The sequence below is a fragment of the Mytilus trossulus genome, chromosome 3, assembly GCF_036588685.1.
Source record: "Mytilus trossulus isolate FHL-02 chromosome 3, PNRI_Mtr1.1.1.hap1, whole genome shotgun sequence".
In the NCBI taxonomy this organism is placed as follows: Eukaryota; Metazoa; Mollusca; class Bivalvia; order Mytilida; family Mytilidae; genus Mytilus; species Mytilus trossulus.
Window position 1 is genome coordinate 8,906,902 of NC_086375.1, and position 23,652 is coordinate 8,930,553.

Genomic DNA, 23,652 nt, shown 5'->3' on the forward strand with positions numbered 1-23,652 from the left:
AACACTCCCATTCGTTGTAGTTCTATACATGTCTTTTCAGCTTTCAACAATATTGAAGTCAAGGTCCATCATTAAAAAAATATCTTGCGTTCTATATTATCTTACTTTATATGTTTTTTTAACTAACCAGTTTGATTTCTAACAAAAATATCTTTAAATACAGATAATAATTGTTTGCAAAACAAATTGCTTCCAGGTTCAAGCATAACTGATTAGTCTTTAAGTAAGGAAATCGGAAGTAAAACTTGTAATTTTTAGCCATTTTTATATTGAGAGAAAAATTACAAGTTTTATTGGAACTTCTGTTATGCATGACATATAATTTGTTGATTTATCAAGTTGGAAAAAAAACCAAAACAAACCCTGAGCCTTCAATACTTTACTTACAAAACGTAATGTTTATTATAGCTGCCGAAACAACTACCTTGCGTACCGAATTAACCAGGTCCAGATTTGACTATATGCCGATTTGACCATATTTGGTGCCGATTTGACCGAATTCGAGTAGGCATTTCGGCACCATGCAGAACAAATCGACACCCAGTTTAGTCAAATCGGGAATTGGTTAATTCAGCACCGAAGTAACTTATTCAGGCATATTATGATTTGAAAGTAAACCATAACAAAAAATCAATGATTGTTCCACAATATGTAATCATCGGATGTTGATGGATTATAGTTTACATAAATAAAGAAGACTCCATAATGCATTTTTTCAATATTTAAAAAAAAATATTTTCGCTTGAGGTGTCCGGCAACGTATATCCATCATGCAAAATAGGTGCCAGCTTTAACTTATCTTCATAAATCTGGTTGACACCAGACAAATATGTAATTATTTAAGTCAAGCTTTTGAATTCGAAGTTCGTAATAAAAATCTAATGTCAGTTGGTTTACCATAAGTATAATACTGTGTAATACTGTGATATTATATATATAATTAGTACTTGAAATGTTTTCTTTATGTTGTATTTGCATAAATGTTTAATGTGTTTGTATCTTGGAATACGCATTGTATCATATGTGCTTTGTCCAATAATAAAAAAAAAAATTTGAATATAAGTAGACATGAAACTGCAGAGACAATAATACAATTTATATTACTGTGATTACATTTGTTTTCATCCTCGGAGGATCGATATGTGAGTTAGGCCGTGTTCACACCAAACTCCGTGTACAGTAAACATGTTTACAATTAGTTTAATGTAATGGACACCTGGTTTCACATTAAATTTGTTCACATCTATACACCTTGTTTTATTACCTGTACATAAGATTTGTTCACACTTGTAAACTATGGCCGTGTTCACACCAAACGCTGTGTACAGTAAACATGTTTACATTTGGTTTAATGTAATGCACACTAGTTTCACATAAAATTTGTTCACATCTATACACCTTGTTTAGCTACCTGTACATAAGTTTTGTTCACACTTGTAAACTATATGTCATTTAAATGTTCATTACGTAGAACAGAATTCAAATTTTCTAACAACTTTTCTAGCTGTAAGGGAACGACCATTTGACTTTTAAAAAAAGAGGGTGATTTTACCACAATTTGATTTTTTTAAAATCGGGTCATACAGATGATAAGAATGAACAAATGTTCTGAATCCAAAGTTTGCCCATACATTATAGTGTCAAATATTGAATTGGTAGTACCATAGAAAAAATAAATAAAAATATAAACTTTCGCCCGAGAAAAAATTTCGACTCAGATGTCTCGATTACAAATTTAAAACGTAGGCTGCATCAGCTTGCTTACAGAGCAGACGAAGAAATAGAATTGCGATGTTAACGATCACTACATTTCTATCTTTTCTGTTTGTTTCAAATGGTATATTTCTCCAATGAGTATTTAGCAAAAGGAGGGGGTTATGTTTTTTTCTAACTGTGTTTTAACGGACTTGAGATACTGCACAAACAAACAATTAGCCTAACCTTTTTTCAGTAATGCATTTATGAGTGAATCGTTGTTTGAGTAAAGACCAGTGGCAAATATTTCTGTCAGTGTACATACGTCCAGTCGATTCTGGAAGATCTTTTCAAATGAATTGTGTGTTCGGCAATGATGATGGATGAGTCTTGTTTGTCTTGATAAGGGGTTAATAAGCCTACGTATTTTTTTTTATAACAAATAAATATATCAAGTTTACACAAAGATTTCTGCCAAGAACTTTATTAATAAGTGTTATAAGTATCAATTTTATATAAAAATCGCTTCTTTTATAAATATACATAGGCAAATTAAAGTTCTGAATGCCTAGTTTTGTGTACACTTAAACTACACAAGGCCTACATCGACTATCGACTGCATGTAGACAAATTATATTTATCAAAGTTGTACATATATCGATACAGTTTGTTTTGTTTGTTTGGTAAGGAACATGTGTTTATGCTATTTATAGAAAGGTCTGTTTGATTGGATATATAAAGTATGCGGGAAAATTTTTATGCACGGGTGGTTTGATAGTAGTTAAAGTCATTCGAGTCATTGCAGTCAAGTGCTCTAGATACTTTTTTCCAAATAAATAATTATGAAAATTATTTATTTACAGGTTGATAGTCCAAGAAGAGTCGCAAATATATAGATGTTGCAGTGCTAGTTAGAGACAGACAATTTTCATAATTTTCATTGATATAAAATGAATTACGTGTACTTATTACCTGAATAAAATGCACTTGACTTTTGCAAGTGGCTACTCCCATGTGAGAGTTTTGTATTATATTGATAAATGTTTTATGTTCGGTTGAGGCTACGAATTAGAACATAAACATGATTTACACATTGAGTTTTATCAATGAGAACGTAATGATCAGTATGATGTTTAGTTTATGTGTGAGTTACACTAACACAACACCGAGTTTACAAACACGGCCTATATGTCATTTAAATGTTCATTACGTAGAACTGAATTCAAAGTTTTCGGACAATTTTTCTAGCAGTAAGGGAACGACCATTTGACTTCAAAAGGGGGGATGGAAATATTCCGATCCCCAATTTGATAAAAAAAAATCTCGTCATACAGAGGATATTTTTTTTTATCCTGAATCAAGAGTTTCCCCATACATTATAGTGTTGAATATTGAAAAAAAGTATTTGATCACCAGCATCGAAAAAAAACCGGAATAAAAACTTACGCACGAAAACAAAATCTGAATCAGATAAAAAAATAACCCTCCCCCTTTTTTAAGTGAAGTGGTTGCTACTTTATGAAAGCCATTTTTATAATTTGCAGTAGTTTAAATATACAAGAGAAGTCTCGATTACGCATTAGAAAACGTTAGCTGCAGCAGCGTGCTTACAGCCGAAAAAAAGGACTGAGATATTAGGGATCACTTCATTTTTATCTTTTCTGTTTGTTTCAAATGGTATTTCTTCTCCAATGTGTATTTGGTGAAGGAATAGAGTAACGTGGTTTTTTTTTTAAGTATTATTTAACGGATCTGAGATACTAGACAAACATATCATTTACCTTACACTTTTTTTTAGTCATGCATTTATGCGTGAATCGTTGTTTGAGTAAAGACCAGTGGCGAATATTTCTGTGTACGTCAAGTCCTTTCAGGAACACCTTAAAAAATTATGGCTGATGATAATATACAATTTCATGTTGATTAGGTCTATACAAATCCTTGATTAGGTCGTTTGATCTTTATTGTGCTTAGTGAAGATAATCAAACAAGAAATTTTAAAAGAACAAAAATAAAGATACAAGTTGCAAAAAATGTTAAATAAACGTTTCGTTTTGATTTTAATAAAGGATAGAGTCCAGTAAGACGCCTCTTTGGCCCCAAAATAAAGCAGTTTTACAAAATTGTAATACTTTAGCTATTTATTGGAAAGTAGAATACGATCTGCTACATAAATATTGGCTATTTCTTTAGACAATAAAATGCACATATATCGGATACTAGCATCCTTAAGTCATGCTAAATTACCCATAATCTTCATAATTTTAGCATTTGAGTTAAATTTTAGACGGTTTCAACTGTTCAATGGAAGTGGCCGCATTTGTGTTCATTTTTAAAATTTATTAAATGTAAGTTGTATATATGATTATGATACGTAACATCAGGGGTCCATTATGTTATGTACTTCTGGTAACATATATAAAGGTTAAGAGCCAGTGAACACGGATGCGACCACTTTCATTTTTGACCAAAAAAAATCTCAAAAGTGACATATTATGGCATATTTGATAGATTTTCATGTTTCAGCTTGAAATTGGGCGTCTTCAATGACTAAATCAGTTCAAAACTTTCATATAAATTAATCGAATCGACTGAAGTAGACAGATTAAGGTGGTATTGTAGTCTAAAATAAAAATGATACAATGTGTTCATACTTTGCCAAAACGTAATTCTATTAATATATGTTGAAAAATCTAATAAATGTAATAGGTCACCGCGCATTTTCTCAAGCTACAGAATGTGACAAAATGACACATTTTGTATGGATTATACAGGAAAAAACATCATTTTGGGATTATATACTAAAAAAATGATAGAATTGTAAAATACTTAAGGAAAAAATAGCTTTCAGACAAGGCTTTCAGAATATCTCAAGAAAAGATAGGGCCACCGTACGTTTTCCTGGCTAAAATACAAAATAGGAAAATTCCATGTAGATTCCTTCAGAAAATGCACTGTTTTAGAGTTACCTCCCCTTAAAATGCAAATTTAAAAAAACAAAACAAAAACAAAACAAAAATAATCAACAATTGCAAAAATATTAATATTTATAAGTTATAGTCTTATAAATTGGTTCTTTTACATGAAAATTCACATTGAATATCTGCATTCCTTATCAAATTTTGCTGACTTTATAGAAAATCTGGACCTTTGGTTCTGTTTTTTACAATCCAAGATGGAGGAAGACACCCATACCACCTTAGGTGTTCCGAAGTGTCCTTTCGTCTGTCTCAGATCGGATGAACCTGATTTTTGAGTTAAATCGGCCCTAACCGGACCTACTCCTTATAATAGAGTTGTACGGTTAGTAATAAATCTTCACGGGTAAAATCAATTGCGCGGATCAGACAGATGAATGAACACACTTCACTATTCATAAAGAAAAAATCTCTCTTAAACATTGTGAAATGAAACACTCAAAACAAACTTTGAAATTGTTCAATCCCTCTGAGCTTCATTATTTTGTATACACATGTCATATTAATTATGAGATACATTAAGCTGAGAAATCCCGGTTTATCTGAAAGTTCTGTGAAAAAAACGGGATTTTCTAAAAAAAAAATCGAGATAATTCAAGTTATTTAATGTAGATAGTTTATCTGAGAAAATCATAATTTATCTGAGATAATCTAGGATAAATATAAAAGAGGTTCAGGATTGCCATACCTATCACTACACAATTTTTTAAGTAATTTATAGAACGCAATGTTGATGTTTACATTTTTCCCGGACACCGGTTTTAGTACACATGCAAAGTTTGCATGATGTCATTTCCGATAGTGCTCTCGGTCATGGTCATCCGTCATGGGCTGAAAATAAAGATGACAGTGTTTACAAAGCTCAAGATACATGTGTAGGATGTTAATGTAAGCAGTCACAAGCATTTTATGCTATATGAGACATTTTATGACCTGATAAATGCTGTCAAAGCCATTTTTTCAGCCTCTGTAACGTAAATTGTTTCTTGCATGCAACTTTTCTTGGAAAGTGACATATAAAGTGATTTTAGATTTCCCCTGGTTTATTTACATCAGATATCCATCCTGTATACTATCTCTTACCTCTCACTTGCTAACTTTGTATAGGTAATTTGTAGATTTAAGTTGTCTTTTGTCTGTTCAGATGTGTTCTGTTAACATTCTGGTTCACAAGCTTAAGCTTTTATAAATGTATTTACACTTTTGGTATTTAGCTGTATCTTGCCTCTGAATTACCTTAGATCAACTCCAAATCACCTTTTGACATCACGCAACAATCACTTTTAAATTGTGAAGTCACATTATTTAAATTATGATGTCAAAGTTTACGGGAACCTGTGTGATTTTACGTAATGGCGCACAAATTAGACTTTGCCATTATACAGTCAGGGGTACTACTTGTACAAATGTATTTTAATTACTTGAAGAAGTAAAAATAAATATACACATATAAGTAAATTTGTAAGATACTTATACAAGTGAATTTTATTTACTTGTATAGGTAAAAATAAATATTGGCTGAGTTATGTCCCTTAGACATTCAGATTTTTTTACTTGTAGAAGTAAAAAAAGTCATCCTATCTTCTTTTATTGAAATCTTTGGATTTCTTTGCTCTAATAGAATTTTAAATTATCTGCTCTTTGCAGATGTCTTTACTAATCATTTCAGTGCAATTTCATGGAGAATGAAAATCCCATTTGTCTGTTATCTTCAGAACACTGCTCATTTACAAGCCCCCAAGGAGCAATTTTTGAAGGCCTTGCGCAAATACTTAAGATCTTTGCGCAATCAGTTTCTTTGTTGAACTAATGAGATGAAACATTGAACTTCAATTAAAAAATTTGAGCAAACCTGGGAAAAATCATTAAAGGCATGATTTTACATCTCAAAACTTGAGGATTTTTGTTGGATAGTAAGAAAAATTTACTTATACAAGTAAATTTTTGAGAAAATGAAGGGGAGATTATTTAAACATTATTTATTTACTTATATATGTATATTTTTTTTTACTTCTTCAAGTAAATAAAATACACTTGTACAAGTAGTACCCCTGACTGTTATAAGTTCATATATGCTATACAAATTATTGCCCTTTGAGTTCTTCAACTGTTTTGTTTTTTAAAATTCATCATGTACATTCTTGGCTTTTAAATATACCTTGTACACTGGAGTTCCAGTGTCCATGTGGCTGGTGATATTGCACATTACCTGATTCTGTCATATTGGCAATGTTACACAAAGAGATTTCTTCTTGTTACTGTTTTAGTAATCCAAAAAGGTTGAAAATGATAATTGTAGAAGTTTTTAACTACATTTCTCAGTTCAGCCATCAACCAGCACTTAGGATTAAACCCATCATGCCCATACTGCATAGTGCATAATAAACTAATGAACACCCTAAAAGGACAAATGTAAAACAAATATAAAGAGAAAACTAACAGCCTTTAAAAATTATGTACAAAACAAATCACATGTCTTAAAAAGGTGATAAATATTATTAACAGAATGAAAATTAAGTTAGAATAAAAATATATAAAATTGAGTATGGAAATGGGGAATGTGTCAAAAAGAAAACAACCCGACCATAGAAAAGACAATAGCAGAAGGTCACCAACAAGTGCATTTCTTTAGACACATGTATAATGTTGACAGTGCTGTACATTGTTATTGTTACAAGAATGTTCACTATTGCATGTTAAACAGTAGTTTTCAAATTACAATGATAATATATATTCATAGTATCTTTTTGTTTGCAGAATGGGGTTAAATGAACCAAGTTGATTGTTCAGCTACAAAGAAACAAAAATTATCCAATATGGCTGAAGAAATCGCTCAAGATAGCCCTGCTATTGAAGTATGTCGTGTAGAGGAAAGACCGGAGCATGGAATGATGATATTACAAGGCCTCAACAAGCTCAAAAATGATAAGATACTATGTGATGTTACATTAATTGCTGAAGGTTAATTATATTATATTTATTGATATGTACAAGATGTAGATTTAGAAAACAATACATGTGTGTCACAGATCATAACAATTAAAAGTTAATAAATAGAGGTGGTACTAGATAAATCATGTGGTTCTTGTTCTTGTACTTAGGCTACAAAAATGAATTACATGATTCTTGTACATGATCTGAAAAAAATCTGCTTCTACATGTACCTCATATTAATAAAATGCAATAAAAAATGAGAGGTATTATGAAACATGCACCCCCCTAAACAAAAAATATTAGAATGTACTGTACTGTTAATTCAGGAAATTATTGCAATTTTAATATTAATGCCAAAAATGCAACAGTATTATTAAATTATTATAATTAGATTCCAACTTATAAAAAATTGCAGAATATCAGTACAGTAGTAATTTTCCAAATAATAAAATTATTCGTTAATTAGATTTCACCTTTTATCCAGTAGTCATGATAAAAAATCTCAATCATTAGCTTGCATCAATTTCTAATGTTAATTTCAATGTATGGAGTATTTAACTGAAACTAGTACATTGTAGTAAAGATCTACCATCACCCCAAATTCTTGATTATAAAGGGACATAACTCTTGAGGACATGAACTAACACAAACAGTGAAACACCTACCGGAGACAGTCATATTAACATGTGGAGTTAGAGTACTTACCTTCTCCTTTTGTCTGCATAAAGATATAATGATAGGAATGAGATACAGGTGTTAGATATGTTACAGTTGTCAAGTGACCTTTATTGACCAATACTAACATTATAAATATCAGTATATATCACAAAATAGAAAAAAGTCAGTTAGTATTTTATTTAACAATATTAAATAGTTTAGTCTTGCCAAAAGAAAAGGATTTTTCGTTTGCCCATAACTTCATTTTGATTCAAACTAATGTTGGCTGCATGCACCAAAGTTGAAAAATTAGGTATGACTAATAATATTAGTGTGTACAATATTTATAATTTATTGTCATTATGGATAAAGTATCAGCTTTTCATTAATTTAACTCTCTAATATTTCAGGTCAGAAGTTTGAAGCTCATCGTGTAGTACTGGTTTCCTGTTCTGATTACTTCAGATCAATGTTTACCAGTGGAATGAAAGAAAGTACACAGAAAGAAATAGAATTACGAGGAATTACTAGTAAAGGGCTGGACAAAACATTAGAAATAATCTACACATCAACTACTTCTCTGGAAGGGGATGATATATTTGATGTGATAGCTGCTGCCACTCATCTGCAAGTGACTCCCGTTATAGAATTTTGTGAGAGAAACTTTCTAAGCGGAATGAATACAACTAATTTTTATGATTTTATTAATACGGCTAAACTGTATAGTATGAACAATGCATTGAAGCAAATTGATGTATTTATAGCCAGAAATTTAATGCATATATCTAAGGAGGGTACGTTACATTTATTGACTAATGAACAAATGGTTAACTGTCTGAATAGTGATCAATTAGGTCTGAAGGAGATTGACATTTTCCATATAACTTGGGAATGGTTCCTTCTCAACAGTAACCAGGAAGATCAAGCTATAGAATTAATGAAATTGATACGATTTCCGATGATAAATCCTGCTGACTTAGTGCAGACAGTTCAAAGGGTTGATATGATGATGACTAACCCAGAGCTGCGGCAAATGGTACTTAGTGCTCTTAACTATCATGTAGTTCCTCATTCACAACCTTTAGAAAAAACATTTAATGTTCAGTTACGTAGCTTCGTCGAGAGATTAGTCAGTGTGGGTGGTAGAGAAATTCATCCCAACCCTGGGCTGCATGATGAAATTCTTGTGTTTGATTCTAAAATAACGTCTAATAGTTTATTAAATAGGACTGAGTTAGCTTCCCTTCCAAGTGCTCTTAGTCATATGCAGGTTGTAGTGTATAATAACTTCTTATATGTGCTGGGTGGCTGTACCACACAGTGTGCACACGGAGAATCAGCCGTTAATTCTGTGTTACGCTATGATCCACGTTTTGATACTTGGTTTCAGGTGTGCCCCATGATTAATAAAAGGGCTTACTTCTTTGCTGGAGTATTAAACGATAGAATTTACACTGTAGGAGGAAAATTTAAGGACGGCAGCCTTGCTACTGCCGAAGCTTACAATCCTACCGATAACATATGGGAACCAATCTCTCCAATGCCGATGTCATATCATGCTCATGCTGGGGCGGTGTATGGGAACTTTATCTATATCTCAGGTGGATATAGTGGAAATCATTTTACCCCCGACATGCAGCGCTATGACCCGGCAACGAATCAATGGGAGGATATGGCAGCCATGTTGACCCAGAGAGGATGGCATGTGATGTGTGCAGCTCAGGATAAACTGTACGTGTTCGGAGGGTGTAATCTAAATGTTAACCAGCAAGCTATGCCTGTGATGCAGTCAGAGTGTTACGACCCATTGACTGATCAGTGGACAATTATTGCTCCGTTATCTGTTTCACACAAAGAAGCGTCTTGTGTAGTATATAATGATCATATCTATGTGTTGGGTGGTTACAATGTTCAGACAAAAACTGGTCAGAAACTTGTATCGCGATATGACTTGTATACAGGAATCTGGGAAACAGTTGGTGCTCTGCCACGAAGTCTAACAGGAGTTGGTTATTGTACATTAAAACTGCCAGCATATAACATCGATGAAGTTGATTGAATTGTATAAGAGTTATGTTGTTTAAGGGGGTAGACCTGGGCTAAGGGGAAACAACTCTTTTGTCAGTTCTGCGTTTTTATCAAGAGGATTCATCAATGTTTTTAAAGCATTTATTGAAACAGATAATAGGATATCTTTGTTACTTTGAAGTTTGGAATATGTAGTCATGAAAATGGTAGTCAAAACATATCAGCGATTATTAAAAGAGTTACATCCCTTAACTTAGTTTATCTCCTTAAATAGTACTGTGTGAATTTGAGACAAGAATGTGATTTCTTTCAGGTATGAAAAAAAATATAGTTGTGTTCCAGCCTTCATACATTTTATGAACATTTTTAGTTAATACCATGGTTAAGCACTGTTATATCCATATCATTTCCCATTTAAGTCTTTGTAAAATATGTTTCAAGAAAATGAGACAAGTATATACTGTACATGCTGTATGTATATATTTTTTGTACCTAACAAAAACAATTCAAATCTCAATTTTTCTGCGAGCTTTCATTCAACAAATTAGCATACATTCTATTAGCTGTGGAACCGTAGCTCATAGGTCCTTATGTTATTTTTTTACTATTTGCGGACATTCTATAAAAGTGTTAATTTTAATATTATAAGACTATAATCATAATAATCCATATGTACAGGATAGGTCTGTGCTGTTTGTAAAAATCAAATTACACGATTCTTTGATTTAAAATTCAGAGGTTCTTTTCACAAAAAATTAACACAACTAAAATGGATAGTGAGTTATACTGAAATGTTTTTGACTGACAAGAATTTTTGTTCATTAGATTTTTTCTTGAAATAAGTCACAGCATCCTACATTGTCTAAAATGATTAACATGATTAATGAAAGCAGGGTCTATGGTAAACTAGAAATACATGAATATAATAGATATCATTCTGTTAGTCCAGAAATTATTGTGATGATTTTATTTATACCTATTATGCGGCTATGCGAGAATAGTAATAATAAGAACAAGCATTCTGATATATATAGATCATTAAACAAAGTTTTGCTGGAATGGCACTTGAATTTTTGTCCATTCTAGTAAACAAATGGTATAAAAGAGTTGCAATAATAAATACATGCAATAATTTCTGAATTTACAGTATTATTATAATTGCATTGTCTTGTGTACAATTAATCAATAAGATGCACTTACGAGTCACATTCAGAGGGCACAAAAATGTTGAATTGAAAAAACATCTCAAAAAGACAATCGTAGACTCTTTGTAATATGTCCAAAGTATAGCTAAATTATTTTCTTAAGTATGGAACTGAATATATAACATGTATAAATCAGGGCTCAAATGCCTTTTTTTTACCTTGTTTAATAAAGTTCTTTGATCAAGATTGATAAAAATGTGGATCAGTTTGATTTCTTATAACAATTTTTTGGCTTAAATGATATGTTCTTATGCATACTGTACATGTACATGTAATAGTTTTATAACAAACACTAACTTAAGCAGCTGATAATTCAAATTTACTTGCTCTCGATTATTCTGTTTGTACCGGTAAAACTGTATTTTAAAGGATTTTTGAAAACTGTAGTAATACCAAATTCTGTCATGTCTGTCATGTCTGTATACAACTAAATAGAAAATATTTACATTTTGAATGATAAAATTTGTGGCTTACATCATGTTCATATTTTCACGAAATTCAGAAAAATTGGTATCCAACCAACCATAATGAATCCAGTCATGACAGTACACAGGAAGTTCATTCTATGCCTGTAATTGTCGTGATTGTTTGGTTTGATTTTTAATTTGAAAATTTTGTCACAAATCTATGTTTTCAATACAGAATTGGGGACAAACAGATGATGACATTCAGAAATTAAAGAATATTTGTTTTCTACCTTCTAATTTTGTACTTGATGTTAAAAAAAAACAAGCTGTTATCTCCCTTTCATCATGCTTATGTTACTGCTTTTTTATTCACAAACATTTCATTTTGGTAACAATTCCATGATTTGTGGAGGTAACAACTAATGCATTAAAACTTGTGTTCTAGGCCTTCTTGATTAATATAAACATCTTAAGAGTTCAGTAACTTCATAATTTTTTTTATCAATGAGAGCAATGAGAGCAATAAATCCTCATTTCTTACAATACATGTACGTTTTTTTTTTTTATACATTTTCAATCAAACACCTTCATTTTTGCTGAGTCGATTCACATTTTGATTTAGTGTCCATGTTTGTAGAAACTGTTGCCATTTTTATTCAGTGGCTGCCATGCAGAAACTTTACAATTTAGATTATATGGCTACCATGCAGCAACTACAATGTATTTACCATTTTAAAAGTTTCAATAACTGAAATGTTTGTGGAAATTGTTTACAATTTAGATTCAGTGGCTGCCATACAGAAACTGTTATCAAATGTCTCTTAATGGCCGCCATATTTGTAGATGCTGTTCACATTTTGAATCCGTGGCTGTCATGTTTGCAGAAAGTTCAAACTGTCATGTCTGCTGTGTTTGTAGAGATTGTTGATGTACAAATGATGAGTGAACGAAAATAGAGTTGGGATCAAAATTTGTTGATTTGATTCATGTTTGTTATGAATGTAAAACATATATTTACTTGTATATGACAAATAAACTTTTTACAAAATGAACTATGCATTTAATTTACTTTATGAAAAAGGGGTTAAGAGCCATGATTTATTCCATGAAATTGCCAAATTAGTCAAATTAAGTTAGCCTTTACACTCATGTAATTTATATAAACATGATAAAGACAGGTTTGTATAACTTCGACAATTAAGTGCAGACATGCTACTTGTGCTGTCACTTTTACATCATAAATTTGTCAACGTTGTTATATTTGATTAAAAAAGGATGGACATTTTACACAGGTTATTTCTAGTAACAAAAGCTATGTGCACAGGTCTTACATAATATATTTTACACTAACTATCATCTTTGTAAATTACATCTTCAAGTGTGAAGCATTTTCTAAGTCTCTTTTTTAGTACAGTTTGACGAGCCTGCGACATAGGGATAGTGATCTGGCAGTGGCGGCAGCGTTAGCTAACTTCTGAAAATCTTGATATTTTAGAAGGTAGAAGACCTGGATGCTTCATACTTTGTATATGGATGGATGCCTCATGTTATGAAATTTTCGTCAGTCACATGTCCAATGTCCTTGACCTCATTTTCATGGTTCAGCAACTACTTGAAATTTTTTTTTGTGTTTGTAATGTTAAATTCTCTCTTATTATAAGTAATAGGATAACTTTATTTGGTAAGTGCCTACCTTGCAAGGTTCTCATGCCCGTCAAACAGTTTTCACTTGACCCCGACCTCATTTCATGGATCAGTGAACAAGGTTAAGTTTTGGTGGTCAAGTCCGTATCTCAAATACTATAAGCAATAGGTCTAGTATATTCAGTGTATGGAACGACTGTAAGGTGTTCATGTTCAACTGGCAGGTGTCATCTGCCCTTGACCTCATTAACATGGTTCAGTGGTTAAAGTTAATTTTTTGTGTTTTGGCCTTTTTTTTAGCTCACCTGGCCCGAAGGGCCAAGTGAGCTTTTCCCATCACTTTGCGTCCGTCGTCCGTCGTCGTCCGTCGTCCGGCGTCCGTCGTCGTTGTTAACTTTTACAAAAATCTTCTCCTCTGAAACTACTGGGCCAAATTGAACCAAACTTGGCCACAATCATCATTGGGGTATCTAGTTTAAAAAATGTGTGGCGTGACACGGTCAACCAACCAAGATGGCCGCCACGGCTAAAAATATAACATAGGGGTAAAATGCAGTTTTTGGCTTATAACTCAAAAACCAAAGGATTTAGAGGAAATCTGACATGGGATTATAATGTTTATCAGGTCAAGATCTATCTGCTCTGAAATTTTCAGATGAATCGGTCAACCTGTTGTTGGGTTGCTGCCCCTGAATTGGTAATTTTGTGGAAATTTTGCAGTTTTTGGTTATTATCTTGAATATTATTATAGATAGAGATAAACTGTAAACAGCAATACTGTTCAGCAAAGTTAGATATACAAATAAGTCATCATGACCGAAATGGTCAGTTGACCTGTTAAGGAGTTATTGTCCTTTATAGTCAATTTTTAACCATTTTCTTAAATTAAAGTAATCTTTTACAAAAATCTTCTCCTCTGAAACTACTGGGCCAAATTCAATCAAACTAGGCCACAATTGTTATTGGGGTATCTAGTTCAAAAAATGTGTCCGGTGACCCGGTCCACCAAACAAAATGGCCGCCACGGCCAAAAATAGAACATAGGGGTAAAATACTGTTTTTGGCTTATAACTCAAAAATCAAAGCATTTAGAGCTAATTTGACATGGGATACAATTGTTTATCAGATTAAGATCTATCTGCCCTGAAATTTCCATACGAATTAGACAACCCTTTGTTGGGTTGCTGCCCCTGAATTGGTAATTTAAAGGAAATCTTGCTGTTTTTTGGTTATTATCTTGAATATTATTATAGATAGAGATAAACTGTAAACAGCAATAATGTTTAGCAAAGTAGGATTTACAAATAAGTCAACATGACCGAAATGGTCAGTTGACCCCTTTAGGAGTTATTGCCCTTATAGTCAATTTTTAACCATTTTTCGTAAATCTTAGTTATCTTTTACAAAAATCTTCTCCTATGAAACTACTAGGCCAAATTAATCCAGACTTGGCAACAATCATCTTTGGGGTATCTAGTTTTAAAAATGTGTCTGGTGACCCGACTATCAAATCAAGATGGCCACCACAGCTAAAAATAGAACATAGGGGTAAAATGCAGTTTTTGGCTTATAACTCAAAAACCAAAGCATTTAGAGCAAATCCGACATGGGGTAAAATTGTTTATCAGATGAAGATCTATCTGCCCTACAATTTTCAGATAAATCTGACAACCCATTGTTGGGTTGCTGCCCCTTTTAAGGTAATTTTAAGGAAATTTTGCTGTTTTTGGTTATTATCTTGAATATTATTATAGAAAGAGATAAACTGTAAACAGCAATTATGTTCAGCAAAGTAAGATTTACAATTAAGTCAACATGACCGAAATGGTCAATTGACCCCCTAAGGAGTTATTGTCCTTTATAGTCAATTTTTAACAATTTTCATAAAATTTGTAAATTTTTATTAACATTTTCCACTGAAACTACTGGGCCAAGTTCATTATAGATAGAGATAAATGTTAGCAGCAAGACTGTTTAGTAAAGTAAGATTTACAAACACATCACCATCACCAAAACACAATTTTGTCATGAATCCATCTGCTTCCTTTGTTTAATATTCACATAGACCAAGGTGAGCGACACAGGCTCTTTGGAGCCTCTAGTTTATATACTTTATGCAATAGGTCTACTATATTTGGTGTATGGAATGATTGTGAGGTGTACATGTCTAGCTGGCAGGTGTCATCTTACCTTGACCTCATTTTCATGGTTCATTGCTCAGTGTTAAGTTTTTGTGTTTTGGTCTGTTTTTCTCTTGTTTTCTCTTGTGTTTGAGTGTGAATTCACATTACTATAAGATGTGTCACGGTACTATTCTATCCCAAATTCATGTATTTGGTTTTTGTCCAGCCTGCAACTTTTGTTGCAGAAAGCTCGACATATGGATAGTGATCCGGCGGCGGCGGCGGCGTTAGCTCACTTCTTACAGTGCTTATCCAGTGAACTTTGTGGTATCACATTAGCAAAGACTAAAACATTTTACAAAATTGCAGTTAGATTTCTACTTCAACTAACTCATCAACTGGTAAAATATTTTAGCAGATTGCTCAAGTGAAATGTTGTTAGTATGAAGTGAGTGCTGTAAAATAAAAAGTAATACTTACCATCGAGATCCAGTTTAATAGTTGATACCTTTGTCAACCATTACTAACAAAAATAATATCTTACTATAGTATGAGTAACTGAATAAAAAGGTATAATTTTGACATGGACACTTCCATCATAAATAAATATCATCAATGAATAGTTCAAAACATTTTTTTGTAGATGTATATTTTATAGCTTTGTCTTCTAAGAGAAAGTTATTGTGCAATTGTGATTCGAACAATATTTTCTATACAAATTACTGATCTGCTGGCATTAAAGGGAAATAATTTACATGATTGATAATCAGCAAAATTTTGTTCTGTCTGACAAATATCAAATTTCCCCATTTAATTTGTTTGTAACATTATTCCTGCGATTATTCAACTTTTATCCTCTTTTCTGAAAAGAACAATGAAATTTATTTAATTATGAAAGATGATTTAAAATATTGAAAAAAGCTGTTAAAATCCTGATTAAATTTTTAGTGTACATTTGAACTCAATAAAAATGATTTCCCTTTAATGCCAGCAGATCAGTAATTTGTATAGAAAATGTTATTCGAACCCTAATTGCACAATAACTTTCTCTTAGAAGGCAAAGCTATAAAATATACACCTACACAACAATGTTTGGAACTATTCATTTATAATATTTATTTATGATAGAAGTTTCCATGTCCAAATTATACCTTTTTATTCAGTTACTCATACTATAGTAAGTTATTATTTTTGTAATAATTATTGTTAAAGGTTTCAACTAACTGTTTCTCAATGGTAAGTATTACTTTTTATTTTACAGCACTCACTTATACTAACAACATTTCACTTGAGCAATCTGCTAAAATATTTTACCAGTTGATGAGTTAGTTGGAGTAGAAATCTAACTGCAATTTGGTAAACTGTTTTAGTCTTTGCTAATGTGATACCACAAAGGTCACTGGATAAGCACAGTAAAAGGTTTATATTTTAGAAGGTGAAAGACCTGGATGCTTCATACTTTGTATATAGATGCCTCATGTTATGAAATTTCCGTCAGTCACTTGTCCAATGTACTTGACCTCATTTTCATGGTTCAGTGACTACTTGAAAAAAAGTTCAGAATTTTTGTAATGTTGAATTCTCTCTTATTATCAGTAATAGGATAACTATATTTAGTATGTGCGTACCTTGCAAGGTCCTCATGCCCGTCAGACAGCTTTCACTTGACCTGGACCTCATTTCATGGATCAGTGAACAAGGAAGTTTTAGTGGTCAAGTCCATATCTCAGATACTATAAGCAATAGGGCTAGTATATTTTGTGTATGGAAGGACTGTTAGATGTACATGTCCAACTGGCAGGTTTCATCTGACCTTGACCTCATTTTCATGGTTCTGTGGTTATAGTTAAGTTTTTATACGACCGCAAAATTTGAAAAAAATTTCATAGTATATTGTCCTGTTTTTCTGATACTTTATGCAATAGGTCTACTATATTTGTTGTATGGAATGACTGTAAGGTGTACATGTCTAGCAGGTAGGTGTCCTCTGACCTTGACCTCATTTTCATGGTTCAGGGGTCAAAGTTAAGATTTTAAGTTTTGGTCTTTTTATTTAATATTATATGCCAAAGGTCAACTATATTTGGTTTATGGAAATATATTATGATTTATATGTCAGTCCCGCAGGTTTTATTTGACCATGACTTCAATTTTACGGTTTATTGCACAGTGTTAAGTTTTTGTGTTTCGGTCTATTTTTCTTAAACTATAAGTATTAGGTCAACTATATTTGTTGTATGGAAGCATTGTTAGCTGTATATGCTTGCCTGGCATGGTTCATCTGACCGTGACCTCATTTTTATGGTTCATTGGTCAATGTTTCATTTTCTTGGTTAATGTTAAGTTTGTGTGACAGTTGTAATAAAGCTTTATATTTAGAACTATCAACATAATATCAATGATTAGTAAAGAAGGCAAGACATTTCAGTGTGTGCACTCTTGTGTTATTCCTTATTATGGGGTACATAAAACCTAAGGGGGTCTTGCAGTGCATATTTTTTATTGGTTTACATTTTACAATTGCAATACCAAAAGTGGTAACAAACTTTAAATGCCTGGCCAAGCCATTTTCAGGGTTTTAATATTTAGCAGAGTAAATTATCAAAGACATGAAATTGGTATTTGCTGCTTCTCCCCTAAGCAGAGAGCACAAAAGAGGATGGCCTCAAATGAGGGAGGTTCTGGGTATTGAAATCCAGCCAAGTCAAAACAAAGACATGGAATTGGTATTTGCAGCTTCTCCCCTATGCAGACTGTATTTAGAATGCTTTTTTTTCGAATGTTGAAGGTTCAAAGTTTGATATCCGGCCAAATCTAAAGAAAGAGATGAAAACTGGTATTTGCTGCTCATCCACTAAGTAGACTGCATTTAGAATGCTGGTCTTCAAATGTGGAAAGTTCTAGATTTGATATGAAGCTGAGTCAAAATTAAAGACATGCAAATTGGTCCTTACAGTACACATCATTTAGGAGCAAAAGCAAACTAGCATGTTAAAAATCTGTCTCAAAAGTGTCCAGCTACTGCAAAGCAGGGAGCTTTCAAAAGTATCAGGAAAAGGTTTTCTCTAAAGCATTACAGCTGCATAGGTTTCTGAATATGAGTGTAATATTTCATAACTCGTAACTGAACATTAACCTCCATCAATGAATCTACTAATTTCCTGAACTAAAAGAAATGAACAGAAAAGAAAACTAGAGGCTCTAAAGAGCCTGTGTCGCTCACCTTGGTCTATGTGCATATTAAACAAAGGACACAAATGGATTCATGACAAAATTGTATTTTGGTGATGGTGATGTGTTTGAAGTTCTTACTTTACTGAACGATTTTGCTTCTTACAATTATATCTATCATGAACTTTGCCCATTAGTAACAGAGAACTATATTTGGTGAAAATTTACATAAATTTACCAAATTAATGAAAATTGTTAAAAATTGACTATAAAGGGCAATAACTCCTTAAGGGGTCAATTGACCATTTAGGTCATGTTGACTTATTTGTAGATCTTACTTTGCTGAACATTATTGCTGTTTACAGTTTATCGCTATCTATAATAGTATTCAAGATAACCAAAAACGGCAAAATTTCTTTAAAAATTACCAATTGGAGGGCAGCAACCCAACAACCAGTTGTCCAATTCATCTGAAAAATTCAGGGCAGATAGATATTGACTTGATTAACAATTTAACTTCTTGTCAGATTTGCTCTAGATGCTTTGGTTTCATAGTTATAAGCAAAAAACTGCATTTTACCCCTATGTTCTATTTTTAGCCGTGGCGGCCATCTTGGTTGAATGGCCAGGTCATCGGACACATTTTTCAAACTAGATACCCCAAAGATGATTGTGGCCTAGTAGTTTCAGTGGAGATTTTGTAAAAGATTACTTAGATTTATGAAAAATGGTTAAAGATTGACTATAAAGGGCAATAACTCCTAAAGGGGTCAACTGACCATTTTGGTCATGTTGACTTATTTGTAGATCTTACTTTGCTGAACATTATTGCTGTTTACAATTTATCTCTATCTATAATAATATTCAAGATAATAACCAAAAACAGCAAAATTTCCTCAAAATTACCAATTCAGGGGCAGCAACCCAACAACCGATTGACCGATTCATCTGAAAATTTCAGGGCAGATAGTTCTTGACCTGATAAACATTTTTATCCCCATGTCAGATTTCCTCAAAATGCTTTGGTTTTTGAGTTATAAGCCAAAAACTGCATTTTACCCCTATGTTCTATTTTTAGGGGTGGCGGCCATCTTGGTTGGTTGACCAGGTCACGCCACACATTTTTTAAACTAGATACCCCAAAGATAATTGTGGCCAAGTTTGGATTAATTTGGCCAAGTAGTTTCAGAGGAGAAGATTTTTGTAAAAGATAACTTTAATTTACGAAAAATGGTTAAAAATTGACTATAAAGGGCAATAACTCCTAAACAGGTCAACTGACCATTTTGGTCATGTTGACTTATTTGTAGATCTTACTTTGCTGAACATTATTGCTGTTTACAGTTTATCTCTATCTATAATAATATTCAAGATAATAACCAAAAACAGCAAAATTTCCTCAAAATTACCAATTCAGGGGCAGCAACCCAACAACCGATTGACCGATTCATCTGAAAATTTTAGGGCAGATAGATCTTGACCTGATAAACATTTTTATCCCATGTCAGATTTCCTCAAAATGCTTTGGTTTTTGAGTTATAAGCCAAAAACTGCATTTTACCCCTTTGTTCTATTTTTAGCCGTGGCGGCCATCTTGGTTGGTTGACCAGGTCACGCCACACATTTTTTAAACTAGATACCCCAAAGATGATTGTGGCCAAGTTTGGATTAATTTGGCCAAGTAGTTTCAGAGGAGAAGATTTTTGTAAAAGATTACTTTAATTAACGAAAAATGGTTAAAAATTGACTATAAAGGGCAATAACTCCTAAACGGGTCAACTGACCATTTTGGTCATGTTGACTTATTTGTAGATCTTACTTTGCTGAACATTATTGCTGTTTACAGTTTATCTCTAACTATAATAATATTCAAGATAATAACCAAAAACAGCAAAATTTCTTCAAAATTACCAATTCAGGGGCAGCAACCCAACAACCGATTGACCGATTCATCTGAAAATTTCAGGGCAGATAGATCTTGACCTGATAAACATTTTTACTCCATGTCAGATTTGCTCTAAATGCTTTGGTTTTTGAGTTATAAGCCAAAAACTGCATTTTACCCCTATGTTCTATTTTTAGCTGTGGCGGCCATCTTGGTTGGTTGACCGGGTCACGCCACACATTTTTTAAACTAGATACCCCAATGATGATTGTGGCCATGTTTGGTTTGATTTGGCCCAGTAGTTTCAGAGGAGAAGATTTTTGTAAAAGTTAACGACGACGGACGCCAAATGATGAGAAAAGCTCACTTGGCCCTTCGGGCCAGGTGAGCTAAAAAAGGTGCTCCGCCAGGCGCAGCTTTATACGACCCCAGTTTCTTAAACCCTGAACAGTTGGGGCAAATTTCAAATTTTTGACATAATATAGGTTTTCGTCGCAAAATAAATGTGGTCAAAGATCTAACAAATCTATCGCACCATACTGTGCAACCGAAAATTTCTTCTTGAAACATTTGAAAACAAGCAATGTAAGGGAGGTAATCAAGTAATCAAACATATACATGTATATAACATTTTTCTTTAAATTTTCATTGCATTATCTCCCTTACACTGCTTTTATATAGTCTGCATTGTCCTTTCACCAGAAAAACCCTTGTTTTCCCCCTTTTTTTGCCACTTATTGCATAATGATTTGAGCCATAACCGCACCATAACCATTCCTTTGTAGTATGAAAACTTGTGGTATAATTTCAAGGAGATTTATACACTGAAACCCAAGTTTTTGACTGAAAACTACAAAAATGTTTATTTGTGCCCATTTTTTACTTACCCCTCACTTATTGAACCCCCCCCCCCCCTCCCCCATGGAGAAAGAACACCAAAAGTCAATTCCAGCATTTATGTTGTAGTAAGAAACCTTGTAGTATAATTTCAGAGAGATCCAAACAGTTATACATAAGTTATTGTCCCAAAACTACAAAAATGCTTGTTTTGGCCCCTTTTCAGCCCTCAATACCTTAATACTGAGACTGTTTGCCCCATAACTCTTAAGCTAAATCCCAACCTTCTACTTTATGGTATGAACATTGTGGTACAATATCAGAGCAATTGAAATACTAATGCACAACTTATTGTCCTGAAAATAAATAAATGCTTGTTCTGGGCCCCTAATTTCTAAACTGTTGGGATCATAACCCTTAAAAATCAATCCAAACCTTCCTTTAGTGGTTACAAACATTGTGTAAAATTTTTATTGATTTCTATTTACTTATACTTAAGTTATTATCTGGAAAGTGGAAACCATCCATCTTCGGACGATGCTGACAACCACGACGACGACAACAACGTGATACCAATATATGACCCAAATTTTTGCGGTTGTATAACAACAAAATTTCTTTGTTCCAAAATTATCGTCCGATTCCCACCAAATTGTATTTAGTGTTGTATCTTTGTTGAAATTTTACAACAATCCCTCTGTTGTAGGATGTTTCATCCCCAAGAGTATTACCAGTTCAGTAATCAGCACTTCAATTGTGTTGAAGTTAAGTATCATTGATACATTAATTTTTCTGTACATCACATCAAGGTTTTTAGAACTTTCTTTTTCAAAGCTGTTCAACTATGTATACAATTTGTCCTTCATTTGAGGGCCAATGATGAGCTAACAGATGAAAAAACAGACAAATGATTATACCTGGTGAATTTTCAGGTTGTTGGCTCATTGATGTTTATTCCACATTTCCTTTTTTTCTTTTTCAAATAAACAATGCAAATGATTATATATATGTTTTGCACTGAGGCTCAGATGTTTAGACACAAACACACACACACCACCATTCAACTTTTAATAAACCTCACTAATGACAAACATAGTATATTTACATGTCAATACAATCTAATTTATCACAGATTCAATTATACAAAATAAATATGAATATTTTTTTTTCTTCATAATATATGGTTCCTTTATAAACTCTAAACTTTACTAATCTTTCTGAATTCAAACTTATCGACCATCTCGTGCTAAGGACACATTTAATTTCTGCTTTAGTACTTCAAAAAAGCTATAGCTTAATTCAAAATCTATTTTAAATTTTTTATTACGGTTGCCATCAGCTATTTCAAATATATGTTCGTGAACATGGAATGAAAGAAATAAAAACCTGAACCAAAATTTCTGCTAATACAGTTTTTAAAATCCCAATCCATATTTAATATTTTGAAATTTAATTCTTAAAAATTTATTAATAACAGTGAAAATATTTGCCTCAGTTTCAACTGTATGCTTTTTACAAATTTATGTTTTAGAGAAGAAACATGCTAGCTAACTGTACAAAAAAGGATAAAAACCTACTGATACCCTGAAAACTTTGACAGTTAGATAAAAATGCCAAAAAAAGTATTTTATAATATTCATAGCACCTATAATGTCACTTTTTGACACTAAAATCATTCCTAAATAAAATGAAATATTACATTATACTTATCAGAAAGGGGGAAACTTGGCATGACATTGTTTGCAACTTATGCCAGTTCTTTTTTTTTTGTTTAATTGGATTTATAGGGAGAAAAATTCATTGCATTTGCAAATTCTATTCTTTTTTTAAATATATCATAAACTTACTGATAGTCATGGATATCATGTTTAACAATGTTTAAGGATCTTTTTTGTTTGATTTCTTATAGTTTGCATCAATGAAATAAAATCAAAACCTGCATTTACTTTAAAAATAAAATAAAAGTTTTATTCCCTGTGTTACAATGAACAAAATAAACAAATACTCAAAAACCTCATCAAAACGAAATCATTGATATTCCTTATATTTTCCAAAACTTTCATGTATTGCATATTATCTTAAGAAAAG

The 23,652-nt window shown here is 32.5% G+C and overlaps 1 protein-coding gene across 1 annotated transcript; it reads left to right on the plus strand.

The window, feature by feature from the left end:
* The first annotated feature begins 5,446 nt into the window (after positions 1-5,446).
* On the plus strand, positions 5,447-10,772 carry LOC134710098 (kelch-like protein 9). The gene is made up of 3 exons (XM_063570291.1): positions 5,447-5,561; positions 7,431-7,634; positions 8,675-10,772. The coding sequence occupies exons 2-3, from the start codon at positions 7,442-7,444 to the stop codon at positions 10,321-10,323; spliced, it is 1,842 nt and encodes a 613-aa protein (XP_063426361.1). The 5' UTR covers positions 5,447-5,561; positions 7,431-7,441; the 3' UTR covers positions 10,324-10,772.
* The last annotated feature ends 12,880 nt before the right edge of the window (positions 10,773-23,652 follow it).

Coding starts and splice junctions, on each gene's coding strand:
- LOC134710098 (XM_063570291.1), top strand. CDS start 7,442: ATGAACCAAGTTGATTGTTCAGCTACAAAGAAACAAAAATTATCCAAT. Junction 7,635..8,674: donor TGTTACATTAATTGCTGAAG/GTTAATTATATT, acceptor CTAATATTTCAG/GTCAGAAGTTTGAAGCTCAT.